The sequence below is a fragment of the Sorex araneus genome, chromosome 1, assembly GCF_027595985.1.
Source record: "Sorex araneus isolate mSorAra2 chromosome 1, mSorAra2.pri, whole genome shotgun sequence".
Classification (NCBI taxonomy): Eukaryota; Metazoa; Chordata; class Mammalia; order Eulipotyphla; family Soricidae; genus Sorex; species Sorex araneus.
This window is the reverse complement of record NC_073302.1, coordinates 160,879,472-160,900,236: the sequence shown is the minus strand read 5'-3', so window position 1 is coordinate 160,900,236 and position 20,765 is coordinate 160,879,472. Positions and strand designations below refer to the sequence as shown.

Sequence of the window (20,765 nt, the reverse complement as noted above, 5' to 3'; positions counted from 1 at the left end):
ATTTAGTCATTCATATATTTCAAAATAGTAGAATATATACCTTAAATATGTACAATTCTTTGTGTAAAGTATGTTTCAATAGAATTGTAAAAAATACTCTATATCAGATAAGCACATTTAATGTAGTTGAACTATTGGCATCAGAAGGCACCCACCTGAGAAAAACGCAAGGATAAAATTAATTTCTAATGGTCCAAAAGAGCAACCTGCTCAGTTCTACTTCACAGATTGCTAATTTAAGCCAGTTTGGATATTACTCAATTAGATATTTAGTTAATTAATTTTTAAAGTTTCCAAAGGAACCCCAGGGAATTAGCCTCCAGAAATCTCCATTTCTGGCAGCTGGTAGAATCTATAATGAAATTAAGATTGTTGGATATTTATATATGATATAAAAAGAAACAAAATGTTTGTTTTTCATGTCAAGAAATTCTGCACAGGGGCTGGAGACATAACACAGCAGGTAGGGTACTTGTTTGAGACTGAACCAGATTTGAACCCGGCCACTAGATATGGTCCCCTGAGCTTCATGAGAAGTGAACCCTAAGCAAGATCCAGGAGTAAACCCTGAGCACTGATGGCTGTGGCCCCAAAGCAAAGAAAGGAGGAAGAATGGAAGAAAGCAAGAAAGTAAATTATCAACAGACATTTTGTGATGGTAGAAATAAAGACCTTGCAAATAAAATTTGATTTTCAAATACTCCTTTGACAAACCTACTCCATAGAATACATCATGAGGTTTGCTCTTCAAGGCTGGGTTCTCCCTTGCACATTATCTTTCTTGTATATTTTTATGTCTCTTTGTTTTTCCCAACTATGGAGATGCCTGTGTTCTCTCGAATACACATTTCCTCTCTTCCTCTCGCCTTCATCTTTCTAAATTAGGTTTGTCCAATAAAAACTATATTATTCACTGGAAAAATAATATTTTGGTCTTTGAGAATATAAGCTGTACAATGGCACATCTAACAAAGTTTCAGAAAAAAAAAACCACCCATCACTGAACACTTTTCAGAATTCTAATATATATATATTATAATTATTTGACTGATTCAGTGACTATATGTCAATGACATCACTGAATCAGTCAAATACTTATATGTCACAGATGTCAATATTGAAGATTATTAATTGCAGTAACTTTCCTGAGTGTGTATGAGTTGATAATAGTTTTCTTAGCAAAAATCAAAGGTGAAGAGGGAGGACACATTACCAACACTTCACAAATAACTACATAATGTGCTAAGGTCAATATGCTGGTGAAAATAGTGTCTTAAATTATGAATGCAAAATGGAGTATTTCAATAAATTTTAATAAAACAGAATTACTGTGACCAATTCTACTCTTGTCCTTATTCTTCTTTGAATTCTTGATTTATTTTTTTCTTCACCAAAAACAAAAGATTAAATTAGTTAACATGTAAAAAATGTACTCAATTCTATCAATGACTCATCAAACTAGGTAGTGGACAACAAAAGTTTATATGCTGAAAATGAAGAATCTGTTCTCAACTAGGAGCTTTAATTTAAAAATTCTGCATTCCATAAGGCTGTTTTGACCTTGCCAAATATTTAAACAGTTCTCAAAAGTTAATTTTGGATGCAAAAACCTCAATAAATGGTAAATGTTATACTAAAAAGATTATAATTCTGACTAGTACAGAAATTCCTATTCTGCAACTCCTACTGCTTCAGATTTTTCTTACTTATAAAAATAATCATATATGTTGCAAAATATTTGAAATAAATGTGGGCACTTTTTCCTCAAAATGAGCATGCTCTGATCTATGACAAAGAAAAATGTATGTGATTTATTACAAAGATGTTTAATTTTCATTTTATGACATAATATTCTGTGAACACATATCTAGTCTTTAATTAAACATGATTTATACAAATTGAGGTCTGTTTCCATTTAGACTGCTTTCAGTGTTAATCACGGTAGTAAGTAGCCTTCACCACTGAAAGCTTTCCTGCATTATACTAATACATAAATGCTTATCTGTGATTTGCATCTGTTCTCTGAACGCTCATGTTACTAGATATGTAAATATGAAGAAATGGTTTAATTGTTTAAGATATTCAAGAACATACTCATTTACTACAACATATGTTTTATGAATTTGAATTGAAGGTAGTATTTTATTTTGTTTTCATTTTGGGGCTACACATGGCAATATTCAGGGCTTACTTTTGGCTCTGCACTCAGGCATCTCTTTTGGCGGAGATCCAGGGACCATTTGGGGTGCTGGGGATCAAACCCAGGTTGACTGTGTGCAAGGCAAGCTTCTTACCTGTTATATTATTCCCAAGCCCCCATAAAGGTAGATGTTTTGTTTGGAGAAACATCTAAATGATAGGTTATTCACTATCATAAGTTGAATGTAACCATAAAGCATTAAACCACTCCAAAAGAAATCTCACTTCTTAACTCATATTAACCTTTGGATAAAGGTATAATGAGAGCTAGAGCAATAGCACAGTGGGTAGGGCATTTGCCTTGCATGTGGCAAACGCCCTACCCGCTTTGCATGGGATTCCCAGCATCCCATATGGTCCCCTGTGCACTGACAGGGGTAATTCCTGAATGCAGAGCCAGGAGTAACCCCTGAGCATCGTGGGGTGTGACCCAAAATGCAAAAAAAAACCAAAAAAGTATAATGCATTTTAAAATCAGTTATTCTTAGTCATAACTTTTTTGTTGGTTATTTTGTATCAGACCTGATAAAGAGTTAGAAATGTCAAAGGTTGATTTGTCTTGAATAGTTTCAGATTCACATGTTATAAGTGCCATTTATTATGTAAAGACTTGGAAGAAATAAAAAAGCCAAGGACAATTGTGCCTGCTGACCTTAATAATATATGTATAATTCTTGATTGCTTAGTATTCACTATAGAAATGTTAACATTTTATTTTAGTTATTTTCATTTTATTTAAACACTGTTATTTTTACGGTTCTTTACGATAGTGTATTAGGCATGCAGTGTTCCTCACTTCAATCCTGTGAGCAGGGTTAGAGCAGTCATATAGTGGGTAGTGCCCTAGCCTAGCACACAACAGACCTGGTTTCAATCCCTGATTCCCCCAGATGGTCATCCAGCTCTGTCAGTAGTGTTCTCTGAGCACAGAACCAGGAGAATGCCCTGGTGCAACCAGGTACAACCCCAAAACAAAAACAAGATCTAATTATTCTTCATATGTGATTTGTTTTGGACATCATTACTAGGTACCTTTCACGTTAGTTATATGAAACATCATCTTTATACATATAAGTTCATAAATACAAAGCAGTGCATTCTCTAAGACATTTTGTTTGTCTTGTCGTGTAGGTAGCATGGTTATGATGATACTAACTTGATTTTGATATACAAAGTTACTGCACCTTCACCACCACCAGGGTGCGCAAAACCCTGCACTGCTGGTTTCAGCCTCCTCCAGCAACCCCTTCTCTTCCCCACCCTGCTGCTTCAGAAGCTCAGTTTAATGACCAAAGGACAAGGGTTTATTCTCATTTGATGCTGTTAGTGCCATTGTTTCTTTTCTCTTTGTACTACGTGTAAGTGAGATCATCTGGCATTTGTTCTCCCTCTGACTTACTGCACTACTGCACTTAACAAGGTGCCCTCTAGTTCCACCCAAGTTGTAACAAAGTGCAAGATTCATCTTTTTTTTATATCTTCACAATATCCATTGTGTGCTTGTGTATGTGTGTGCGTGCATGTGTTGTTTGCTTATTTTCCATATCGTGACTTCTGTAGTAAATGCTAGATTGAGCATAGATATGCATATATATATATATTTTTTTTTTAATTAATGCTTGTGGGTTATTGGGAAGGATGCCAAGAAAAGACATTAGACACATTACTAAGTGACCAAACATTGTCATTGCTTTAAATTGTCCTGGCAGTAAAATAAAGAGCATGGGTCCAGTGACACAGCCTAATGGTAGATCGAAAGGTTATCATGTTTACGGTCCTAAATTCAATACCTTGCACTATAAGCTGTGCCCATCTCAATGCTGCCAGTGAAGCCCTAATGACTGATGAAACCACAAGATGAACGGTACCACTTCACCCGGGGCTGTAACCACAAACCAAGTCATCAGGCCACTGGTGGTGGCCCATATAAAAGTAAATAAATTATTTAGAGACTTGTGTGCCATTTTGAAAATAGTTTATATTAGTCACACAAAGATTGACGATTTAATCAGACTAAAAATAGCACAGTTATCAGAAATTAAAATATTCCTTAACTTTCCTCATGTCCTCCCTGCTTTTCTTCCTTTTTTTTTTTTTTTGATAGCAATAGGGCCAAGTATTTGGAAGTATGTTGAAATTTACATCATACAGTTCCTTTTTAGAGGTGAAAAGATTGTGCTTTTAACTTATTATTTGGTGGGAAAGGTGATCTAATGATTTAGATATTCTGGGCACAGTTATGATCATAGAAGTATGAATTCTCAAGCTGTGAAGTCCCCTCAAAATCAAAAATACTTTATTTTCAGAGAAGGATAGCACTTGCCTATAGAAATACTTTATAGAAAACTTTGAAAGAAATGTTGACCAACTCTTTTTGAAAACTCTGTCTTTCAGGAAATCAGTATTAGTCATGAATGATCTTTCAATAAAGTGTAGAATCTGTGGACATACAAAGAACATTGGGTTTACATTTGTGAGAATCAGTTTCCTGTTAAAGGGGTGAGAAGCACAGAGGCAGGATTTCTTAAGTAACACCATTCAGTTCTGTAGATTTCAAGGAAAAACAGAGTTGTGGGAATAAGAGCAGAGAAGAAAATAAAGTAAGTGACTATAGGATGAAGGGGAGCCAGCGTCAGAGGACCTAGAGCAAAGGCCTCTAGCTCCTTACACATCTAATGAGGTCACATTAAGACCTTTCCTTATACCCCTCTTTTACAGGTTGTGGATTGGACAATGACCAGGCCTCCATATTTTGAATCAATAATACTTTACTTTTACCCTTTCCTTGGAATTCACAGGTTTCTGAAGGAGAAAGAAATGACTTTTAACAGGAACACCTTCTCATTTATCTCTAGGATATCCATTTGTATTGGAGCTTCCTTCTGTCTCTTTCTTTATCCACAGGCATGGAGACCAAACCCCAACTGCGAAAGCCTCTAATAACTTTAAAGTGTTTTTTCCAAACATAAGCTAGGTTGCACCTAGGACTGCCAAGGAACCAGACCAGAGAATAGCTGTATTCCTCTGCTGAATTTCTCCTGCCAGATGTTGTGGTGCTCCTGTTCCAGTGCTCCCTGACTGATCCAGTGCTTCCTGAAATTTATCGGACTCCTAATAGCTGCTCCCCTGAAACTCATTGCTGCTACTACTACTGATGCTGTTACAGGGACAACTCTTCAGTTTTGATCCAGACATTTCATTTCTTCAAACTGTGACTAAATGACTCTTATCATTGGTGACTCTTATCACCCCTGGACAGTGCAGGACAATTTACTACAAGCACTGCTCTGGACCCAGGGTCGGACTGAAATCTTAGCACAACTAATAAGACTGTATTGTGATTTAGAAATCTGCTGTGATTTGGAATTGTACTGTATTTAGAATTGATCCTCTTTCTATTTCAAATTCTTATAATTTTGTAAACAGAAAAGGGGGAGATGTAGGATGACATTACTTTGTCCTTTCCCTCCTTCCCACAAGTAGCTTGTCCCAGTTTTCCCCAGAGTTTAAGCTTACCCCAGGCACACCCATCAAGGTGTTCCAGAATCTCTCCCATTCTTTTGTTTAGCTAGAATCACTTCTCCATGCTCTCTTCCCCAAAAGAGTTAATCCGCGGCTTTCCCTTAATCTGACTCTGCTAATTTGCAAGGTCAGAACTTCTTAGGATACTGAATTTATATTATATAAGTTAATATTGCCTTTCTCCTCTTCTTGTGCCTTTTGAATAATTTACTTTAAAGCTATGTCTGTTTTGTATAGACACAAGAAGGCAATATTATGTTTTTATAACTTGGGAATTAATTGGCCTCGAATATTATTCCCTCCTGGGCATCTGCTTCCTCCACTTAAGCCTCAGTTGCCCTCAGTTCCTAGCACCCCAAAGCAGGGTCCCCGACGTGGCACGGGAAGGACCCAGGGCAAGTGGTGAGTTGTGTGCTACCCTGGCATCGAGATGGGCCTGGCCAAAGTGCTTAATGCTTAACTATAAATTAAGAGCTTGATCATGGACAAATGCTGTCATGATCCAATAGTAATTATGAGACTAGGACCCTGCCAGGGATAGGAAAAACTGATCTGGCCTGAGCACTGTAGTCTGAGATTGAGATGGCCCCAGGAGAGCAATTCTATAAGCTTTAATGCATCTCTTATTGTGTCCATACAAAATAATTAATATTATGAATTCTTATATGTTTGCTGGCTGAGAAGAGAAACACATTCATGGGACTCCGCCCTTGGGTGGATCTTCCTGCTGAAAGAGAATTAAGCCCTAGGAGAAGCATCCCCTAAGAAAAAGGAACCTTACCCTATTGATGGTGACCACACCTATGTGTACGCCCCAACCCCCTCATGCTGTGGAGATTTAACTAGGCTCTAAGAGTGGGTTGGGGGGCCAGATCCACGGGGGCCAGATCCACGAATCCAGAGAGAGACCGAGAGCCAGGAGAGAAGCAGGGAGAGAGAATGAAGTAAACTGATCGAGCAACCAGTTTGGCCTTCTTCCTTCCGTCTCCTGCCCTTGACCGACAGCACACACAGCGGTTCTGGGGCACCGAACGTGGGCGGTGAGACAGAGCCGCCCAGAGAGCCCTCTAGTGCTCGAGCCCCTCCGCGTTCCTTAGTTTTTTACAAGTGACAGAGAAAGCCGGGGGGAGTGCTGTGAGTCTTCCAATAGTTTTTCTAGCTCCCACAAAAGTCAGCATGCTGCTTTGCTTAGGAGGAAATGTTGCTTAAATATTACTGATTGATACTTGACTGAATTAGTTAAGATTTCTTTATTTTTCACTTCAAAATCATAATCACTGTCTCCATTGTCCAAAATTAGCATGGAAATTAACATAATTTGATGAGTGTTTTATATTTCCTATGATTTTTACATCAGGTTTAATAATGGTATATCAAAGGTAACCCCCTTAGTCATCCTAACTTTAGAAACTCTAGAATGAGATTAGGAAGTGATCATCATTTGCATTTATTATACTTTGCATGTAAAGAGTTTTAGCTATTAGCTCTAATTTGCTTCACATTGCATTCATCAAAGGCAAACTATTTAGAAACTGAAACATCTCTGTCAGTTAAAATTTTAATGAATTAAGATGAAATGAGACAGTGTTAATTGGCAGTTGTTGCTGCAGGGGAGGTTTCTAGGCCTTGTAAGTGATAGCAATTCATCTCTCTATCAAGGTTAATTTGTTTGATGTAATTCTAAGGATATACCGAATATTTCCCAAAACTATTCATATTTATTTTGAGGATTGGAGACCGGATTAGTTATGTTGGTGTTTCATTCAGATTCTCAATTCCGTCTGAATTGAATTTAATTTAGTTAATAAAACACTGATTTTTGAGCAACATTTTGATATTGTTGAGGCTACACATTCATACATCATAATAGCAGCAGTTAGATTTTTGTTTTATTTAAAAGTGTTTAAACTATCCTGGTAACCAATATCTTCTTTAACCAATAAATCTTCTTCCTCTGCTCTTTCTCTTTTCCTTAGACATAAATGAATGTGAAACTGAGCCTTGCAAAAATGGTGGAATATGTACAGACCTCGTTGCTAACTATTCCTGTGAGTGCCCAGGTGAATTCATGGGCAGAAATTGTCAATACAGTAAGTATTCATCTGTATGAATGTATATTTATATGAAATATTTTATTTGTATAGTCTGTTTTTATTATAGTTCTAAAATCAATATAATTTGTTTCAAGGGTTCATCATTTATTGAAATGGCACATTTTATATTTATCATTGTAATTCTATTAGTGCCCATCTTTCCTGCAGGACAGTTCTCACTGAATGCAGAGCATGAATACAAGTGCTCTAAAAGGAGGGCAAATGTAGTTCCTTAGAGAGCGCGGAGCAGCTCTACCACAAATCCATTTTGAATATTGAGTATGTATAAAACTTACAGAGAAAGATTTCCCAGCACCAGAGTGGCTACTGTGCTTCACACAATAAATCCAAAACACTCCAGCCAAGCAATCTCTAGCACAAACAAAAAATACTGAGAGAAAAGAGGATTCTGACCTATGCATTAGTAAGAATTTTTTTTCTTTTTTTTTTTTTATTTTATTGAATCACCAAGTGGAAAGTTACAAACTTCTCAGGCTTATATCTCAGTTACACAATGCTCAAACACCCATCCCTTAACCAGTGCCCATATTCCACCACCAATATAAACAAAAACAAAAGCAAAAACAAAACAGACAAACAAACAAAAGAAAAAACAGTATACAGACCAACCCACCCCATAGGTGAGTGATAATTTCACTTCCTTTTCTCTTTACCTTGATTACATTCCAGATTTCAACACATAACTCACTATTGTTCTTAGAGTTTCAAAACAGACTCACTATTCTTGTTGGAATTTATCCCCTAAGAATACAGCTCTATTAACAGGGAAATATTTGATAATAAGTTTTCCATTGATGTGAATGAAGAGATAAAATGTCGCGCGGCCGCTACCGCGCGACTGGGGCTGGCCCTGTATCCCGCGGCTGTTTCAAGTTCAAAGCACACATTTTTTTTTTTCCGCGCCAAAGTTCATACCTTCTCAATGGACCCACAAAATGTCGGACACCACGCCTTCTCCCGGAGGGGAGAGAGACCAAGAAGGAAGGTTATTTCCTCCGTTAGCCGGCGTGGGGCAAAAGCTTAGTTCACAGTCTCCATACATGGGTGCAAGCACTTGCTGGAACCCCAATTCCTAAAGCTGTCTCTGGTTCCCGCTTGTTCCACATCCACCGGCTCTGCAGGGGCATGGGCACCCGGGCCGAAAACCCGGCCGGCCGGAGCCGAGCAAGGGCCCCGACTGGGGCTGGCCCTGTATCCCGCGGCTGTTTCAAGTCCGAAAGTAGTGAGTGGTCGCAAGGTCAACCTAAAGTCAACCTGCAGCAAACTATAAAGAATTTTTTTTTTTTACTTGAATTACTGTAATTGTCTAGTTACAAAACTATTCATGATTGGTTTCATTGTCCCTAGTTTCCCTCCCACCAAACCCCGTCCATTGATAAGAATTTTACACACTATTTTTCTTAAATTTTATTTATTTATTTTTATTAATTTATTCTTTTATTGAATCACCATGTGGAAAGTTACAAAGCTTTCAAGTTTAAGTCTCAGTTATACAATGCTCGAACACCCATCCCTTTACCAGTGCACATATTCCACCACCAAGAATCACAGTATACCTCCCCCTACCCCCCACTTCCCCAGCCCCGCACCCTGCATGTGTAACTGGTAAATTTCACTTTACTTTCACTTTAATTTGATTATATTCAATATTTCAACAAAAACTCACTACACACTATTTTTTTTTAAGCCTAAATTAGTAAGGTAGTTAGAGGATGAATCAAAATTCAAGAAAATAATCTGCCTGGCTGTTGATAAGTTCACAAAACACCCCTCCTTCTCAAAAACAAAACAACAAATAGATAAATAAGCATGTGACGCCTGTAATGAAATTATAATAAATAAAATGAGACCTCTGTGTTAATGGCAACAATAACTGATTCGCTTTATTAATGTAGGTTCTTCTAGAGAAACTTCAAGTGCTACTCATTTGATATATGTTATTACACTTGTGTATCATAACATTATGCAAATTCAGAAGGTAGATGTAGATGAGAATTCAAATACAGTAACTTAGATATAAACTATGTGTTTTGCTTAAGCTCTCAGTGACAGAAGTAGGACTAGGAATCAGATCTTGTGGTTACAAATTCTGCATATTTCAGCATATTCTAAATCAAGATATCTTGGATAGAGATGAACAAAAATATGTTGCACCTCTTCTGTTTTACAGATACTCTTATACTCCTTTTCTCTCTTTATACTCTCTCATCCCCTCTACCTCTCTCTTTCTCTCTCACTCTCTCATACACCACACACACAAACACACACACACACACACACACACATACACACACACTCCGTAATCATAGTAAACAGTTTCTCATTGTCTCTCTTTAATTTCTTTCAAAAGTCAATTATGAATAATACAGGTATAATTATTTAAGAAGGTATTTAGGATATATACAAAAACAAGATGGACCCATTTCCTAGTCCAGAAAGCCTTCACTTTTTTAAAGCATAATATGAGACGAATCCCCAAGGATAGTAGATATAAGGGCCAAGAAGACTGGTGCTTGGCTAGAAGCCTGCTTCAAATGCTTGGGGAAAAGGTTGCTGAGATAGAGAAGGAACCACTATGATGAAAATGGTTGAAAATGATCACTCTGCATAAGAACTATCTGCTGAAAATAGGTAAAGGAACAAATATGATAACCTCTCAGTATTTTATTGCAAACCCAAAAGAAGAAAGGGGACAGAGAGAGAGAGAGAGAGAGAGAGAGAGAGAGAGAGAGAGAGAGAGAGAGAGAGAGAGAGAGAGAGAATGGAGAGGAGAGAATGGCTGCCATCAAGATAGGCTCCATGGGGGTTGGGGGGGAGTACCAGGACAGAAACTGGGGACATTGGTGGTCTGAATGTGCACTGGAGGAGGGATGGGTGTTGAAAGATTGTAAAACTGAAACCTCCATCATGAACAGCCTTGTAACTGTGTATCTCATGGTGATTCAATAAACAATTAATAAATAAATAAAATAGTAAAACTGAGAGTATCAAAGACATATCTTGAAACAACAGAGACATTGTTCTGTGCTTAAGAATAATTACTGGAGTCTGAAGAGATATTACAGGGGTAAAGATTTGCCTAACATATAGCCAGGTTTGAATCTCAGCACCACATGTGGTCCCCTTGGTTCCAGCAAAGTGATTTCCTAGTATAAAGCCTACAGAAAGCTCCAGGCACAGCTGTATGGCCCAAATCCTCCTCCCTAACCACCCAAAAATAATAACTGTACAGCATTGAGCATCAGTTGATGGAAGGAGCTGTAGATATAAATGAATAGATGGAAAGGGCAAGGTGAATAAACAGGTTCACTATATGATCAAAAAAAAAATCTGTTCTAGGACTGGACTTAAACACATTGAAATCTTCAGTGATGTTAAACTTCTGAATAGTCATTTTAATTCTTTCTAGAAAGTTGTCTATGTTAGTTGACTACATAGCTTTTTCTTAAATCATATTCTTTTCTTAGATTTCTGGCGTTTGTGGATGGTTGCCTTCCAATCAACATTGGAAGTTGTAACAAAAAGTTGTATCCTCAAGGTTTTCATAAATGAACCTATGATTTTCATGAATAAGAACAAAAAAACTGAGTGGACAGGAAACTTGCCTTATACATGGCCCACTGGGTTTGATTCCTAGCATCTCATATGGTCCCCCAAGACAGCCAGGAGAAATTTCTGAGTACAGAGTTAGAAGTAACCCCTGAGCACCACCGGCGTGTCCCCAAGACAACAAAACAAAAACCAAAGAACAAAAATGTGATGCCAAAGACTGTTAACTAGAAAAAAAAAATCTGGTGCCTGATTAAATGACCTCAGGTAGTACTGGAAGTTCAGGAGCACTTCAAAGAGTGTCTGGATAAGAGCCTGCCCAAGACAGTGGTAAGGGTCCATAAGAGGCCCAGCTGGAGGGAAATAGGAAGATGAGAGTTCCCTATCTTATGAAAAGGAGCACTGTAGAGAGAGAATGTCATGAAACCGCTGCTTAGGGATGAGGATCATTCTCAGATATTCAAGCCTTAACTTTGAATGAGCCTAAGAAGTGGCTTCTGCTGGTGTAGACATTCAGAGAGAGAAACCTAGAGTCTTCTGATCTCAGACACGATTTAGGATTTTTCAGTTCCCTGGGCTCACAGGACCTGGTGACACCTCTGTCCTTTCCCCCAACTCTTTCCTGAATCTTTTAGAACTAAACTTTGGCTATTCTTTCCATTTCTACCTAGCCCAGCAATTGACACTTGCTTGCTATATCACATTTTTTTTTTCTGTAGAGTTATCGGTAGAGTATCTGTTATGGTATAATTCTACTATTTGAATATGGTTATTGCATAGAATCCATCTTATTAATAGCTATTCCCCAGCCTCTCTACATCCCAACTTGATATCCCCAAAGAGATAATCATTGTCTTCTTTATTGGAATTTTTTTTATCATTAGTCACTAATACATAATCTGTTTGCTTTTGTACATTATTTATTGCCTAATTCTTCCAGTAGAATTATTGTTGCATGAGAGATAACGTTTACTTTTTCCTGCCCATATTATATCTTACTTTTCTCAGTATATGCAACTACTTTCAAGTTATATTACATTTGACTTTCAGTTTTTTAAAGTAGTATTCTAAGTTTGTTTATCTTTATCTAGTATAATAAAATGTTTTCTGGTATGTGCATTTCAAACTCAATAAATGATATTTTACATTAATTTGCATTATTTTTATCTGATAAAATATTTTAGAGTTCTGCATTTCAATGGAAGCAAACAAATAGATTTAAAGTATCAGAGTAACAAGTACTATGTTTCTTTTTTTTAGTTCACTTCTGCATGTAAATTTCTTGAATATTTATCTTAAATCACTTCAGTTATCTATCATTCATTTCAAGCAATTAGTACACACAAATGCATGTCATACTATGGCTAACTACTATTACTAATAAGTCTGGAAGATGCAGAAATGGAAATATTAAATGTAAGATTTTCATCGTGTAGACCAATCTCTAAAGACATCAATTAATCATCAAAATCTTTGCTTTTCTGAATTGGAGAGACATTTCCATGAATTGAAGTATATGCTTTGCAAGTAGGAAGCTGAGTATAATCTCTGGCACCGTATGATCCCCTGAATACTACTGGTAGGAGATCCCCCATCATTAGCCAGTAATAGCCCTTGATAACTGCCATATGGCCCCTATATATATGTGTGTGTGTGTGTGTGTGTGTGTGTGTGTGTGTATGTGTGTATACATACATGTATATACATATATAATATATACACTCATGTATGTGTGTTCTTAGATTTCAATATCTGACTTTCCCACATTTTATCGAACTTATAAAGTAATTTGTTATTATGATAACTTTTTATTTCAAAAGATATATGCACACTTATATTCATTGCAGCACTTAGTGCAATAGCCAAGATAACAATCCAAATGTCTAATAACAAATTAACATATAAATAAGTTGTACTGTCTGTACACAGTGGAATAGTACACAGCTATAAGAGAAAATGAAACCTTGAAGTTCAGCGCAGCATAGATGGAACTGGGGGATATCATGTAAACAAAATGGATCAGAAGAAGATGAAAAATACTGATCTGTAAAAGATAGAGTGACAAATAAGGTAATATACAGTATTGAACAATGAAAACATCTTGACATTGGATGACAAAACTCAGATTACTAAATAATAGGGAAGGTGAAGGGTAATAATAAAAATGAGGAGTCAGTAAAGGTGAGGGGGGATTAGTGGTGAAATAAAGACAATTGTGGAGGTTCCTGATTACTTTGGCAGTTGTGAGATATGATCACTTTGTACATCGAGTACCAGAGATGTTAACAATATTATAATCATGTTACCTAAACTAGAATTAAAAAATACATATAAACAAAATTTCTTGGATAACAACAAATACTAAAAGAGCATATTCATTTTATTTAAATATGATCAAACTATATGTGGTGAAATAGATATTATCTTAAAATATAATTTTCACAGTAGCACTGTAGCACTATCTTCCTTGTTCATAGATATGCTCAAGCGGGCACTAGTAACGTCTCCATTGTGAGGCTTGTTACTGTTTTTGGCATATCTAATACGCCACAGGTAGCCTGCCAAGCTCTGCCGTGTATTTTCACAGTACCTGAATTTAATATATATTTATATTAAAGTTTATAAGGATATTTTTTGCTCTCCCCTATTAAGGACATGATGCTCAATTATGAGGTACTCATTTGTTATTCTATGAATCAATAACAATTTCTATTCCTATTCAATCTCAATCTATTTCACTTTTAAATTCTACCTATACTTTTTTCAGATTTAAGTAGCTTTTATTTAGAGTTTCAGATGTGACTAATAGATCTTATTTACTGTCAGATATCAGTAATATTTTACTTTCAATTTTTTATTATATCATGTTTGAGTGTTTGATTGGGTTTTATGCTAATTGAATCTAATTTTTATATTTGAAAAGATTTTAGAAATCCATTGTATCTGTGAGGCTATTGCAGCATTTCTTCTCATTTAAGACCTAATATAGTTGCTTATTGTTTTTAAATGATCAAGTGTTCAGACAGCCATATTATAAGCAGCTTAAAAAGAAAATGATGAATTGAATGAGAACCTAGTCTCATAAAAACAGATACACTGTACATATACATTGGAGAGAACATGATGTTTAAACTAAAGTAAGTGCAATGGAAGTTGATAGCACCCCGTTAACTAATCTAAAAATAAGTAGAATTGTTTTCATTTATTGGGCGCTGTGGTCCATAAGAGTCTTATACATTTCTCTCCTGAGTATTTAAATATGACTTGATTAAATTTCAGAAATGGCATTCAAATTTATTTCTATTGCTGACACTCTGTCTGGAAATTGAGATAGTTACCAAGGGAACTCTTATAATGCAACATCCCCAAACTGTTATGTCAAATGTATTAAGACTTGGATGATTTCAAGATCATTTTATTTAGATGAAAATGAAAATCTTCAATTGAAAATATGGATATGTGTTGGGGAACAGTTTTTTCCCCAAATAGTGTCCAGACACATTGCACACCAGGTCCAGGCAGACATGGGGCAAAGGAGAATGGGTGCGCAGAGAAACACCCTCCAGGAGCAGCTGATGGCTGTTCACTTTATTGCCAAAAACACACAGATATTATAGAGAGTCTCGACTTTACAAGAAAGTCCAATCACATAAAGTTCAGCATTATTGGCCTATCACTGCTGCTTCTCTGCTATGCCCTGGTCCATTCCCAGTCAATGCTAGATGCTGCAGTTAGGATAACTTGCCAAGTGTAAGTAACAGTTTCTGTGTCTAGGGTTCATCTACTAGGAGATCAAGTGAGGCTCAAGGCCAAACACCCGGTGTTGGCTAACACCCTGTACTTGCCAACTTTGCCCAGATACTGCCTTTTGCAAAGCTTCGCTTCTGAGCTGCTTTGCAAGGTCAGGTCTTATCTGCACCAGTATTTGTCACCCTGTTCCACAAATATGTTTTTTGAATATTAAAAATTACTCATCATCATCATCATCATCATCATCATCATTATGATCATCATCGTCATTATCATCATCATCCTGTTGATTGTCGAATTTCTCAGAGTGAGAGTCTCAGTAATGTCTCCATTCATCCTAACCCTGAAATTTTAAAGCCTTTCTTTACTCGTCCTTTCCAATGGTGCTGCATTGGAGGCTCTTTCAGGGTCAGGGGAATGAGACCCATCATTGTTACCGGTTTGGGCATATGAATATGCCATGGGGAGTTTTCGAGGCTTTCCCATGTGGGCAGGAAACTCGGTAGATTGCCAGGTTTTCCGAGAGGGAGAACTAGGCCATAAGATGTTGCACAGCTGCTTTGCGGACGTGAGCTTCCGGGAGCTTGGTTTTATAGTCTCTGGATGTTGGCCTTTGGTGGGATTACATGGTGCCGGGGGCAGTCCCTGTGTGTGACCGCCTAGCTACTGGAAAATGGGGAATCTGGGTGGAAGAGGCCCAATCCTGATCCAAGCAGGCTTGGAGGTCTCAGCCCTGGGTCCCACACACCTGGGTTCCTCTGTGGGTTCCTTCATGCAAGAGGCTATGGTTTTTAAATGTTGAAAAATAAATTAGATAATTCTATACTCCTTTGAAGAATTCATATGAAATTTTAGGGACAAAAGATGATAGTATATGTATGTTTTTACATTATAATGTACATTTCTTTATATGCTTGATTTAAGAACTATATCAGCCTTCATTACAAATAATTTAGTGTTTACCCATATTCTAACTTTTTTAATGTTTTCTCTCTATGTGCATATCTAAACTTTCTTTTGCTATGAATAAATGCTGCCAGGTCTAACTGTGGATGTGTAGGCCCCTGCAGTAAATCTGCTATAATATGATAAAATATAATATAATTAATAAAAATAATAATGAATAATAAGATGATGTGTAAATTTATTTTAATTTCTTTTTTTAGTAAGTAGAAAAGTTTTGTGTGGGGAGGAACATAGTATAGGACTAATTTCAATGGTGTGTAATTTTCTAAGATAATAATAATAGATTTTTTGAAAGAATAGTATGTAAATAGTTAAAATACCATGTTTTCCTCAAATATATATTACTATTTTATTCCCAGCTAATTGTCAGATGATTATGATAATTTCAGTGTAGACTTCTTATGTACCATGGGCCTAGTTTTATCGTGAGAATTTTAAACATCAATTGATTTTGTTCTCTTAGAAGTTGATCCTGTTTACTATTGACTTTATTTTAACAGAGAAGACTGATCTACTGAATCATGCTGTACTTTGCTTAGGTTAACAGTGCAGGTCAACTGCAGAGCCTGGCCTTTATCCCAGGCATTGCAGTTGTAGAGCTGACACATATAATTGCGAGGCATAATTGGTCCTGTCCCATACAGCATATAAGGAATGCTGCTTATTTTAGTTTGTACCTTAAAACACCTGTAGTTGAAGACAGCCGCTATGGCATCTGTTTTTGTTGAGCCTAAGTTTTGTTTTCAAATACAACAGCACTTTATTGATTGATTTTTGGATGACACTGGTGATGTTCGTGATACCGTACAGCTATTTGCATGGAGTCACTCCTGCTGGTGCTATGGAAATATTGTGGCCTGGAATGAAACCTGGGCTTCCCCCATGCACTCAGCCCCTGAAGTTATCTCTCTACCCTAAGAACTGGTGCTTAAAATTGTTATTTTTATATTTGCTGCTATATGTCTGAACAAATTACTCTCCCCTTCTGAAGCTTAAGTTCCTCACCTATATATGGAACTCACAAGATAATTGGGATTATACTGGTGTATAGTCAATTAAAATTAACAGTATATATAATATACCTAGTAAAATATACTTAAGTGAAAATATTATGTAACAAAGTGATTAAATCAGCACAAGAATCTTTGATTTATTAGAAAAGTCAGTGCCAGTATACTTCATCTTTTATTTGTCATAAGTTTGTACAACTAAGTATTTTATTATATACTCAAGAAACTCACATGGTTTTCGTTACTGTATGTACAATTTATGTCAGAATCTACTTAATTAGCTTAAATTCTAGGTTTTAGGATAAAATAAATTTAGATATTCTATGGCACTAATATAATTTTTTTATTTATTTATTTTTTTTTTTTTTTGCTTTTTGGGTCACACCCGGTGATGCACAGTGGTTACTCCTGGCTCTGCACTCAGGAATCACTCCTGGCGGTGCTCAGGGGACCATATGGGATGCTGGGAATCGAACCTGGGTTGCCGCATGCAAGGCAAACACCCTACCCACTGTGCTATTGCTCCAGCCCCTAATATAATTTTAATAAAAATGAATTCAGCTATTACAGAAGTGGGGAATGCCTTGCTTTTGGAAAAATCATTTCTAACACCCTTTGAAACACAAACATAGCATTATTTTATTTATGTTTTTATATTTATAATTGCTATAAAACAGAACAAACATTGATAAAATATTTTAGCATGTAGTGGAAAGAAACTTGCAGTGAGATAAATCATTTCAACATTTTCTCACCCTATATAAGATGTTCCCCGCACAGCAGACCTGGCAAGCTCCTTGTGGTGTACTAAATATGCCAAAATCAGTAACAATAAGACTCACAAAGGAGACGTTACTGGTGCCATCTCTAGCAAATTGAGGAACAATGGAACAAGTGCTACTAGTGCATATAAGATGATCTGAAGTTATAGATTTGCAATTTGTAACCCTAAATTTCTACTCTCTTATGTCCAGATATGACAAAGATCCTAAAGGTCCTAAAAATACATTCTGCAATAAAAGATTTTAAATCAGAGATATTTAGAAGAAAGTGAAATGAGAACCAATGTATAACAAATACAAGAAGAAAATCAAACCAATTTACTCTTAAGATATAGTGAACATGTTGAGGCATGTTATCAAGTAACCTAACCACAAGTGTTTATTGAATTTTTTAACTATGTATGAAATTTTTAGGATATTCATGTATAAATTGGCCCAATTTTATCAATCACTAGTTACCTCTCTAACTCAGGCAACAATGGTAATTAAAACTATTAAATTTTCACTCTATGTAGTTTAAAGGGTTGGACCAGTAGCACAGCGGGTAGGGCATTTGTTTGCTTTACACGTGGCTGACCCGGGTTCGATTCCTCCGTCCCTCTTGGAGAGCCCAACAAGCTACTGAGAGTATCCCGCCCACACAGCAGAGCCTGGCAAGCTACCCATGGCATATTTGGTATGCCAAAAGACAGTAACAAGTCTCACAATGGAGACGTTACTAGTGCCCGCAAATCTATGTGCAACAGGATGACAGTGATACAGTGGTGTAGTTTAAAAATTAGTGTTAACGGAAAGATAGAATTAGATAATAGCTAATTAGAAATATGATAAATGTTGTCAATAGAAAGAAGAGTGGATTATGCTAGGAGAGTCTGTTTTCTTGAGGGGCTTAAGGAAGTGAAAATTCGAGAATGTAGCAACTATGGTATGAATAAAATAGGAAAGAATGATGGACGTGAGAACTTAATATAAAGGGCTACATACTCAAGCATAAATAAATCTCATATCCTTAAGAATCTTAATATTAAGGGATGATTTCTGATTGCTGTATAATCATTATATGCTGAAGTTTTCAGAATGATCACTTATCTTTTGGGTCTTACAAAGTCAGTAGTAAACAGTACTCTCTAATTTAAAAATCACTGAAAGTTCCAGAAAGATGTCTCACCTGTTTGAGTTCAAGGCTTTACATGCAGGAGTCCAAGGTTTGATATCTTGAACTACATGTTTCTCTGAGCACTGCCATATGTAATTCCCCAGGAAAGTGGTTGAAGTGGGTTGAAGAAACCCCAAATCATGGCCACAAGTGACGCCCAAACAAAAAAAAAAAAACAACTTAATTTTATGTAGCTATAATGTAATTTTGGAAGACAAATGTAGAATGAAACTACTATAAAAATAAAAATAAATCAATAAAAGGAAGAAAATGAATCATTGACTCTTTGGGTGGGCCTGAGTGATTGTGTGGGAGGTAAGGTTCTTGAGTTTATGGGTGTGGTGGCTGCCACTCTGCTTAAGATCCTCAGGTAACACGTGTGATCTCCTAAGCACAGTGTGTGTGTGTGGGGGGGGGGGGGGTCACTCCTGAGCACAGAGCCAGAATTTCGACCTGTGTATCACTAGATGTGGCCAAAACCACTCTCCCTCCCTCCTGAGCCAATAACTCTAATTCAACTTTTATTACAGATAAAATATCTCCTCTCCGGCATTTGAAATGGAATGTTTTTGCATTGGCTAATATACAGTTAAGATTACTTTCCCTAAAATACATGAAATAGGATGGTCAGATATATGGGTCAAAGTGGTAAAGCACATGTCTAGGGTATCTGAGTTTGATCTCTGAATCTGCATGACAAGCTAAACAGCAGCACTCCCTGGACTGTAGTCATGGTGTCCCACAGCTCTGCATGCCATTTGTCACTTCTGGTCCACTCTTCCTCACCAGCTGGTGATGGTGCCAATTTTAAAACATATGTTAAATAGGAATTATGCTAGAAGTCCAGTAGGTCAAAAGGAGGATAATTTATCTTCTGTAAACATAAGAAAAAAAAAACAACTATGCATGATGAAAGTTTTATAATTGTTTACATATAAGGATTAATAGTTTGATCCTGAGATTATGATATCCATTTTATAATTTCCCCCTTAATATGTATTCTAAGTGGATGATTTAAAATTAATAATTTAAATTTATATATTTATAATTTATAATTTCACCCTAAATATGTAGCTCTAAGTGGATGACCATAACACTGGAGTAGAAAACATTTTAACTTGATTCCTCACATTCTTTCTTAAAGACAGCAATAATTTCAGAAAACAAAACTACAAAATATTGTGTCAAGTATATTAATAACACTCAAGGAAAAAAATGATTCCAATATTACTGCAGGAAGTCTTTGCAATAATAAACACACAAAATAGACACAGTGACAAAATTAAATTAGATTGTCTGAGTCTGATACAGAAATTCCATCTTCAATCAGATGCCTCTGGGTATATTTTTTCAAATGTTGCCCAACAGTTTTATACAGACATATTGCACTTTTAAAGTTTACCTGCTGTGCCTTAACGTGATAATATGAAAAACTACAGAAAAAAATCTGTGAAATATTCTTATATACACTCTAGAACTTGCTGAATATCTCTAACAAAACTGAATCAGACTTTCATTATCTGATGGCTTGTGTTTGATTACAAAATAATCACTGAAGCGACCAAAAGATTTTAATTTTAAAATTGTGTCAAAATTTCCATTATTAGCTAAACTGCTTATGTTCAAAGATTAAATTTACTCTTGCAGTTACTCTATTGTCTAAAGCTCACTATTTCATATATCTCTATTTCAAATACAAAGAGGCAGGTAGAATGTT

At 36.3% G+C, this 20,765-nt stretch overlaps 1 protein-coding gene across 2 annotated transcripts in view; it reads left to right on the top strand.

Annotated features, from left to right (window-relative positions):
• Positions 1 to 20,765, top strand: part of EDIL3 (EGF like repeats and discoidin domains 3) — a 476,915-nt gene that overhangs the window by 259,181 nt on the left and 196,969 nt on the right. For both annotated transcript variants that reach the window (XM_055132006.1, XM_055131999.1), the window contains exon 5: positions 7,698 to 7,811. In XM_055132006.1, the coding sequence (XP_054987981.1) occupies positions 7,698 to 7,811 (114 nt within the window). The remainder of the gene's footprint in view (positions 1 to 7,697; positions 7,812 to 20,765) is intronic.